The 10,400-nt window shown below is 37.1% G+C and overlaps 1 protein-coding gene across 3 annotated transcripts in view; it reads right to left on the minus strand.

Moving 5' to 3' along the window:
• The window catches only part of LOC126161696 (NADP-dependent malic enzyme), a 75,140-nt gene extending 67,228 nt beyond the window's left edge, over positions 1-7,912 (minus strand). For all 3 annotated transcript variants that reach the window (XM_049917715.1, XM_049917713.1, XM_049917714.1), the window contains exons 1-2: positions 7,804-7,912; positions 6,114-6,282 (exon numbers count right to left, since the gene is read on the minus strand). In XM_049917715.1, the coding sequence (XP_049773672.1) occupies positions 6,114-6,282; positions 7,804-7,832 (198 nt within the window). In that variant the 5' untranslated portion in view covers positions 7,833-7,912. The remainder of the gene's footprint in view (positions 1-6,113; positions 6,283-7,803) is intronic.
• Positions 7,913-10,400: the final 2,488 nt, after the last annotated feature.

The raw sequence follows: 10,400 nt of genomic DNA on the forward strand, positions 1-10,400 counted from the left end.
ATAATTCCAATCCCAAAGAAATCAGGGGTTGACAGATGTGAAAATTACCGAACTATCAGTTTAATAATATACTAAATATAATAAAATACTAACACGAATTCTTTACAGACGATTGGAAAAACTGGTAGAAGCCGACCTCGGGGAAGATCAGTTTGGATTCCGTAGAAATATTGGAACACATGAGGCAATACTGACCCTAAGACTTATCTTAGAAAATAGATTAAGGAAAGGCAAACCTACATTTCTAGCATTTGTAGACTTAGCGAAAGCTTTTGACAATGTTGACTGGAATACTCTCTTTCAAATTCTGAAGGTGGCAGGGGTAAAATGCAGGGAGCGAAAGGCAATTTACAATTTGTACAGAAACCAGATGGCAATTATAAGAGTCGAGGCGCATGAAAGGGAAGCAGTAGTTGGGAAGGGAGTGAGACAGGGTTGTAGCTTTTCCCCAATGTTATTCAATCTGTATATTGAACAAGCAGTAAAGGAAACAAAAGAAAAATTCGGAGTAGGTATTAAAATCCATGGAGCAGAAATAAAAACTTTGAGGTTCGCCGATGACATTGTAATTCTGTCAGAGACGGCAAAGGACTTGGAAGAGCAGTTGAACGCAATGGACAGTGTCTTGAAAGAAGGATTTAAGATGAACATCAACAAAAGCAAAACGAGGATAATGGAATGTAGTCGAATTAAGTCGGATGATGCTGACGGAATTAGATTAGGAAATGACACACTTACACAGTAGTAAAGTAGTTTTGCTATTTGGGGAAAAAAATAATTGATGACGGCCGAAGCAGAGAAGATATAAAATGTAGACTGGCAACGGCACGGAAAGCGTTTCTGAAGAAGAGAAATTTGTTAACATCGAGTATAGATTTAAGTGTCAGTAAGTCGTTTCTGAAAGAATTTGTATGGAGCGTAGCCATGTACGGAAGTGAAACATGGACGATAAGTAGTTTGGACAAGAAGAGAATAGAAGCTTTCAAAATGTGGTGCTACAGAAAAATGATGAAGATTAGATGGGTAGATCACATAACTAATGAGGAGGTGTTGAACAGAATTGGGGAGAAGAGGAGTTTGTGGCACAACTTGACTAGAAGACGGGATCGGTTGGCAGGACATGTTCTGAGGCATCAAGGGATCACCAATTTAGTATTGGAGGGCAGCGTGGAGGGTAAAAATCGTAGAGGGAGACCAAGAGATGAATACACAAAGCAGATTCAGAAGGATGTAGGCTGCAGTAGGTACTGGGAGATGAAGAAGCTTGCACAGGATAGAGTAGCATGGAGAGCTGCATCAAACCAGTCTCAGGACTGAAGACCAAAACAACAACATGTCTATGGCAATAATTTTTTTGTTACAAAGTAGAGTTGTGTGGTATGTTGATTGGCACTGAATAGCAAACTAAGCACATTTCTGTCATACCTAACAGAAAATTTCCAAAGTTGATATTTTTATGGCAATGGGTTGGGAAAGTCTCCAATTTTGCAACTGAGTAATATTTTGCTAAGCCTGTCAACAACAAGTAACCAAACAGAGGCCATCCTCAGACATTTACTGACGACTGGCGCCAATGAATTAATACTGCAGAAGAAATTCGAACTAGCACTTTTCATTTATTGTAAAGAAGAACTGATCGAACATTCAGTTAACATTATAGGTTACTTTTATAATTTATTTCATCTACCACTCTTTGTGCTAGTCTTGTTCCGTTGAATTTTCAAATTGAAAGTTACAATTAGTTTTCCAACAAGCGTATGCAATTCAACTGAAGCTGACATTTCACATGATCTCGTTTTATTGTTTTGTTACTGCCATCTTCTTAGAGTAACAATTTCTTCAACACAAAGAACCCAAAGCTCACATTGCAAGTGTCACTAAGAATAAGAAAAAAAACCAGACTCAACCAATGGTCTCCTCTATGTCAAATCGCACTGGGGACAGCTTTAATTTAAGCTTGTGTGAGGCTTTAACGTCAGCTAATGTGCCCTGAAACATGCTAAAGAACTCCTTTTTTGGGCTTCCTAGATAATATCAGCAGGCTGCAATACATCACGGGCAGTCAACACTGCGCAAAAATTATCAGTAACAGGGGTACGAAATGGCTATTGCTGATATTAAAACAGACACTTGGGACCACTATATCCGGCTTTCAGTCAATGAGACCAGTGACAGTTGTGGCAGATTTGTAGACAATGTCGTTGGGGAAATCAGACTCCATGGCAACAGGAAAACCTCACACTTACTCCAATGTAAAGAATTGGAGAAGACAAACCACAATATTGTAACAAGCACTGTCAGGGATGCATTACACAACCTTGGCCCAGGAAAGACGGGGGATGAGAAATTTTTGCAGTTGGCAATAGACTGTACTGCCTATGTCAAAAGTGGGAGCAATAATGGGATAATTGAAGAGTTGTGCCAAAGACAGTCACAAACGACACTCCAAGCAATTTGAGTTTTGTCAATGGTTATGTTTCTAACCAACAGATTACAACGGTACTGGGTACTACACATTGAAGCTTGAATAGTTTGGCTCATACATCTATACATTTGTTACACTCAGCTTAATTGAGCAGCCCAGATGTCTCAATGTTTGGCTACGTTTTTCGTCATAGGGTGCCAGCTCACACCTGTCATAAATGCAGTTTTTAAGGTCGGTTGGTTTTGGGGAAGGGGACCAAACAGTGAGGTCATCGGTCCCATGGGGTTAGGGAAGGATGGAGAAGAAAGTCAGCTGCGCCCTTTCAAAGGAACCATCCCGGCATTTGCGTGAAGCGATTTAGGGAAATCATGGGATCGAACCGTCATCCTCCTGAATGCGAGTCCAGTGTGCTACCCACTCGCAGTTTTTAAGCTGAAATAAAATATTAAAGAAACAATGCAGGCAAATATTGTGGTGAAATTTAAAATATTGAGTCCCTCACATTGATTTATAATTTGAACATATAGTTTATTTCTATTTTTCACTATATTCACTAAATACTTAAAATGCAGTCTGAGGGCCTTTAACAACAGATACTAGAACACACATCTCGATCACGGCACCCGACAGTCTGTTCAAAATTCACAATATACACTCTTGTCTGTTGTCCTAAACCACTATACTGCGCTCCACTTGATTGCTTTTGAACATCGCTACATACATAATTGTCCGCAAACATGGCTATCAACCCACTACTACTCCCAGATGCGCGAAACGTCCAGCTCTCTGCGTCACTCAGGACCAACTCTCCTGTCATCAAAGATGGCCACCCTATCCACCCTCGGATCGATTGCCTAATTCAAAACAATGTTTGACAAAAATTATGAATATTCTAAAACTAAACAAAAAAAAAATATATATGCTATATTGAAAAATATGGAAATTTGCTGGGCAGTAACAATTTAAAGTCCAAATTTTTTGTATTTGCTACCTTTTTTTCACAAATAATGTTCTTGTGACATGATTTTGCTTTTCCTGGATTTTTGAAACTAAACATAAATAAAGAAGGAAAAAAAAAAGACATACTTAATTACTCATCTACCTCTTTAAACTTTAGAAAGACAGTTTCTCTCAGACAAATGCCATATTCCAATCTCTCATTCAAAAATGGTACACACTATGCTAAATCGGCTATGATTGCTCGATGCAGCTCTACTAGCTGAAAAGTAAACACTTAGTTCATATTAATCGGCCAACGCATTGCCGAGATATTAGTTTTGAGCTTTCATAAATTTACAATTTTTACGACAACAATAACTTTTAAACTATTATATATTTTTTTGGTGCGCCAAGATAATTTAGCTTCACACATTTTTCTGTCCATGAGTGCCAACTCACACCTCCGTGTCACTCTTAGTTCTGTTTTTAAAATGATAAACTGGTAGCCAAGATCGTAGGAATTCTTTTTATTCCATGATTACCGCTTTCAGCGAAACTAAAGCCGCCATCATCGGATCTTAGGACACATACAGGTTATAACATCAAGACAGACAATGGTGATATTAATATTTGCCAATAACGCGCAGGCCTTACAAAATTGTCATACATAACACACAGGTGTCCAAGAGAGATGACATTATAAATTTTAAGTGTCTCCATTACACACAAGTGCAAGCTAGGCTCCAGTTCTGTTCAATATATACACCAATGACCAACCCATAATCCCCAACAGCAGGAATTTCTTCTATGCTCATGATCTCACTCTGGCAGAAGACCTGTCAAAATACTACAGGATAAACCAGCTTAAATCAAACCCAACCCAGACACAAGTGTATGCTTTTCATCTGAGAAGTACGGAAACCACCCACAAGTTAAAGATAGAATGGTCAGGGGTTAAATTGGAACCTGTGACACTCCAAAATACCTATGAATAACACTACAGATCTCTAATGTTCGAAACACACTTCACGAATTTCAAATCAAAAGTCTCCATCAGGTACAACCCACTGAGAAAACTGGCCAGATCACACTGGGGCAGCCAAACTGAATCATCTGAATTTCTGTAATGGCATTATGCTACTCAGCTGCAGATTACGCCTGTCCTCTTAGGTATAAGTCAACACACGCCAAACAGGTGGCTATTCTCCTAAATGACACATATAGGATTATAACAGGCTGCTTGAAGTCAACTGCAGTCGAATTGGCCTACCACCTTGCAGTTATTGCACCACCTCCTGCTCGAAGTGAAATAGCAGCAAACAGAGAAAAGAATGAAACTGGAGCAGGAAAAGTGCAGTCCATGCATGTACAACAACCCTACTCACAATGACTATGGTCAAGGAAAAGTATCCTCAGAATACTGGAGAAACTAATAACACAGGTGAAGAAGGCAGGCTGCAACTATGAATGACTGAGACATCCCACCCTCCTAGCCAGAAAAGATTTTCCAAATCTTTGCCCCCTGATCATGATGAGAATCGGCCAGTCTGGAAGTTCTTGAATAGTCTGAGGTCAGGAGTGGGCAGATCACTGGCAACCTGACAAAATGGGGTACATTGAAGAAAACAAAACCCAATGTGACTGCAGGGAAGAACACATTATTCAACATATGCTTCAGTGTCTACTATGTCCAGCCACCTCCACAGAAGACAGCCTTCACCAGGCAATGGAAAATGCTCCAGAAGTTGCCAAATTTTGGTCAAACATTTGGAAATATGGAAGCGTCCGATCCCGCCCGTCTGCTTTGACCCATGACGTCACAAATATGGCGGTAACAAAAACACACACACACACACACACACACACACACACACACACACACACACTTTCCACAAGAAGCCTAATGACACTAACGGGACAAGTGCGGGAAGTGGGGTGTTTTGGGTGGGGTGCAAACTAAATATAAACAAATTTAGATGCCTTGCGTAGCTACAATGTGTAAGTGAAGACAGTCATGCATGAATACCCACCCACCTCCCCAGGGGTTGTAACCCCTGCAACCCATAGAAGATAAAGATGCTTCAGTAGCTGATTAGTGTTTTTTGTCTTTAAAAAAAAAAAAAAAAATCTCACGAGATAGAACGAACAGATCAGAAAGATAAATATAATAAACTAAAACAGAAATGGGAGGAAACAGATAATTAAAATAAGTAATAAGTGTTTTTAAATTTTAAAAAAATCTCACGAGATAGAACGAACAGATCAGAAAAGTAAATAAAATAAGATAAAACAGAACTGGAGACAGCCACACTCAAACCAAACTCCACGCCATCATGACGTCACACACAACACCCTTATGTCACGGGTCAAAGCCGACGCGTCGGATCGGACGCTTGTGTCGACCCAAACATTTTATAAACTGTTGATCTGCCTATAACTGTATAAACTGTGTTTTGAGTAGGTTTCTGACATGATAATAATAATAATAATGATGATAATAATAATAACAACAATAGTAATTCCTTTTTTCTTTGCAAAGGAAAGGCTTTTCTAATCAATTCTTTTAACCTATTATGTGAAAGGACCAATCACATCAAATACTTCAGTATGATCAGAACAGGCAGCTGACATATACTGTTTAGATACACGTACACGCACAGTAGTTAGTGTTCTTCTTAAAGACACACATTATAATAGGATTAAAAGTGCATTTTTTAAAAACTAGTTCCACCAATGACAATCATGTTACCTTGTTTAGCCTCGGATCTCGCAGATGATCTATACCACGCACCATATTGGGACAAAGTTCATCACCAGTAACTTCATGGTACGCTCTCTGCAGAGCAGGTGCAGCTGTCCGTAAAACATCCTGTCTACTGAACCCACTTCCCAGGTGTAGTAGTCCAGGAAGGGACTCCCTATGAAAAATAATACTTCCCTTTATAAAATTAAAATTCATATGGCCTCAAACATGCAGTAAAAAAACTAAATACACCTATGTTGCACCTAGGCTAGCTGCAAAAACTCAACAGACTGGAGTAACAAGTATTGCTCAGCTCTTCATTGTGGCTTAATGTAAAGGAAGTCGTGAAACATCAAAGCACTTAATTACAGAAATTAACCAAACAGTAGCAAATGCCTCTGGAAACAGGCAGGAACTTAAACTAACTTTGCTTGTTTCTGATCACCATAAATCCCAAGGGTGTTGGATTTTGAATATTTGCTAGTGTAAATAAGAAGACCAGTTTTACGTAGGTACTAATGGCATTGACAACATACAACTGCAACAACATTAAGTGATATCTCGTGAAAATGCAAAGCACAGAACATTGCATTACAAGTTGGTCTCAGCTGAGTATGCTATATCCAGAAGTGAGAGATGGAAGAAGGGAAGAAACTAAATAGGCTACCTAAAACATTAATGGTACAGTGTGAAAACTAGTCTCATACATGTACTAGAACACTTGAAGGCAAAACTGTTCGCATTCTTCTATCAGCAACACCAGCTGAATTCGACTAATGCACGAAGAAGAAATAAAGGTATGATATGTTACCATTAGGACTGCGTTATCTGAAGCTTTCTCCAGCAATAACAGTGTGCAATTATTATCACCAGTTTGACAGATTTTTACTGCAGGATCCTACAGTATTTTTGCAATGCTTTTGCCACACACTGGTAAAATGAAATTTAAGAGTATCCAAAACAACAGTTTCTTCGTGGAAACTAGGAAAAAAGTGCAAAAATGAATCATTGCTTCGTCAATAATCAACTCCAATGAATGCAGCCGAATACTGCCGAGATATTAACACGCAAAGGATAATTCTAAATAGGCTACGGTTCAGACTATCTTGATGCATTCGTCAAGAAGCTGTTTGGTTGATGGTGAACAAATACGAAAAATTTCATGGCATTAATCGGTATATTTATATTTTAATGATGATTCCCATGTTGTTATCACAAGATGACTGGTATTAGGAACGAAATATATAGGTCTGCAAAGAACACCAAAAGTATTTTCATATAAAAGACGGGAAATTGTTTATGTCATTTGCAGTGCTTCCGACACTGAACCAACACAACAGCTGATCTCAAACTGTTATTTAGTTTCAGACGTCAGATTAGGTCTGTGCCGATATATACTGCCTACAAGTGATACACAAAAATGTAAATCTACTTCCTTTCAAATGTCACGAATCGGGAATGGCATTGGAAATAATGAGGAAATTTTATGAAACATACAACAAAACTAAGGCGAAAAAGTCCAGCTTTTTCGATCCTTAAGGTAAAATAACTTTCTTTTAAAAAAAAAGTAGGTCTTCTATAATTTGACTGATGGGCCATCACTTTATTTTTGGATATTGGAATCATTCCAACGTTTTATTTATATGAACATAAACACAGCAAGAACCTAGCTAAGCGGTATTATGACAATACTCACCTAAACACTCGCGGTATTATAGAAACCATATTATTTACGTTTACACCACTTACAACCTGAACCGGCTTCCTCTCCTCGACTAACCCACCCACACCTCTGTAGTCAACACTGGAACTGATTTGTCAGTGGTTTCCTCAGATGGCACCATAGGTGATATCTCTGGAACCAATACAGTGGCGCTTTTTTAAATATGAGGCAGGACGGTGTCGAAAAATTAACAATTACTTGAAGAGGGGATTCTCAAATCCCACGTTCAGCAAAAGTTTGTGTTGTCAGAACGTCAAAGTGCAATACCGAATAGGGCGCAATTTCTTATTCAGAAAATAATAGCTGTCATTCATTTTTTAATTGCAGGGGTAAATAGTATCTATATAAAATGATATTCTTTTCCAATGAAACCGTAATAGACCTACAGTTATCAGGAAAATAAGAGCTCCAGCGTCTAGCAGTTTGGTAGGTAGGTGCGTAGTTGTATTTTCCATGGATCGTTTGCATCATAAATAATGATGTGGAATGATCATTTTACCTTCAAATAACAAATTAATTTCTAAATGCTGCTACATGCTGACAGTTTTATGATAAACGGATGTGCATTAGTAATTCTTACCCACTATCGTTTACAAATTACAGTAACAGAAATTCTTCTACTGAATAGAAGGAGCTCTGACAGAGGAACTTCTCAGTTTATTTTTGAATTTTACTTTGCTGACTGCCAGACCCTTTATATTAATGGACAAATGATCAGACATGTTGGTTGCAGAACTGTCTCCGCCCATAGATTGGCACTGGACAGGATAACAAAGTGAGGTATGTTTGCCTCATTGAGCTACAACATATTGAGCTACAACGTATTGGAATTAAAATAAAGGCATTCTTTACTATCAACAGTGTTTACACTGTGACTTTCAGACTGTTACCATCACTCACTCACCTCTCTGTGTGCATCTACACTACTCAACAGTTTTAAGAACATAGTTAACCACTTCTTCTGTTACTGTACATATGCTTGTACCGATTACAATACTAGTGCCAGAAGAAGGAAATTGTGGGTTCAAGCTAACGTTTTTAAAAGTAAGCTCGACCTTACTTTGAAACTGAGCTTGAACCTACAGTTTCATTATTCTATCCCAAATTTTAATTTCTAGCTCAATTTCCTCATGAATAAAATATAAAAAATATATATTTTGTAATTAAAATTATAAAAAATATAAATTTTGTTATAAAATACTTACAAAATTGAGAGAAAAGAAATGAGAAGGATGTTTCTTCTTATATTGTCTTTTGTAGAAAAAATAGACTTTAACAAAATAAGGGAAATCGATTCAATGTATTATATTTTTATGTGTTCTAACCCTCTGTAATTCTTTGATTCTTAAGAACTGTTGTTCTTTCATCATAGAAAGGTACTTATATTATGATATCCATCTTTGCCGTACTTATCTGTATGAAATTCTTGAATACTTTTATTAAGGACAAAATAAATTTCGAACTAGGAATATAGTCTATATATGTTCAATATAAAACGTAAAATTGAATTCTACTTGAAAATTTACTATTCAAAATACAATTTTTTTGTCAGCAAAGCTCCTGTCTTGTTTGAAGAAATCCTGGGCCACCCTACCAAGGAATTTTCATAAATGCTCAGTATTGAGCAATATCCAAACCATGAAATTCCACTAGCAAACATTTCATGATTCATATCCAGTCACCTAATGCACTGAGCTATCAACGCTAGGCAGTATACGGCACTTTAATTTTATATCTCATTTAGCATGAGCGTATTATCTTGTGACACCTAACTAGTCTGCATGCTGAAAGCCATGGCATTACCTATATCTCATTTCCTGTCACAGGCCTACTAGTTGTCACAGGTCTACTAGTCATTCACAGATGCTCAGTTACTATCAGTATTCCAAATAGATCGATTTTCAAGCAAATGTTAACCAATTTAAAAATTTGAACATAATCTACATAAGAAGACATCCATAAGAGCCATCCATAAAAAAAACAATGTATAAAATTTTTCAATTCAAAAATTCTCTCTTATTATTCTATGCTGAGTGTCATATACTAAATTCTTTTTACCTTGTGTAACTACATATGCAAGAGTATTTACAAGAACATTTTCTTTAAGAGTTGCAACCAGTTTTGTTATCTTCTTCTGACTTGTAACAATATTTTTTTCTGTGAGTCATATCAGTCACATAACGTGGGTAATTTGTTATGAAATTGTATGGACTAACATCTACATCACCTTTTAGTAGTGCAACTCTTTTAAAATCGAGAAATGCATCATATGGTTTCAGAAAATTATTTGCTGGATTAATATTCCACATCTCCTCTTTTCTTCATTTTTAAGTTTCATATACTTTAGCTTGATGTGATCGAATAATTATAAGAGTCAAGCAACTAATTATTTTCATTATTTATTTGAAAAGTAATAAATGCTAAATATGGTATATCAGACTCTACTGGATTATAGTAATTCATGATAACTAACTTGAAATTCGTCTTCCCACTTAATCCTGCTACCTAAACTGTTTGAAGATCATAAAAGATAGAATAACTTTTTTTCAGTATATTTTCTCGTTGTTCAA

The sequence above is a fragment of the Schistocerca cancellata genome, chromosome 2 (genome assembly GCF_023864275.1).
Source record: "Schistocerca cancellata isolate TAMUIC-IGC-003103 chromosome 2, iqSchCanc2.1, whole genome shotgun sequence".
NCBI classification, from domain to species: domain Eukaryota; kingdom Metazoa; phylum Arthropoda; class Insecta; order Orthoptera; family Acrididae; genus Schistocerca; species Schistocerca cancellata.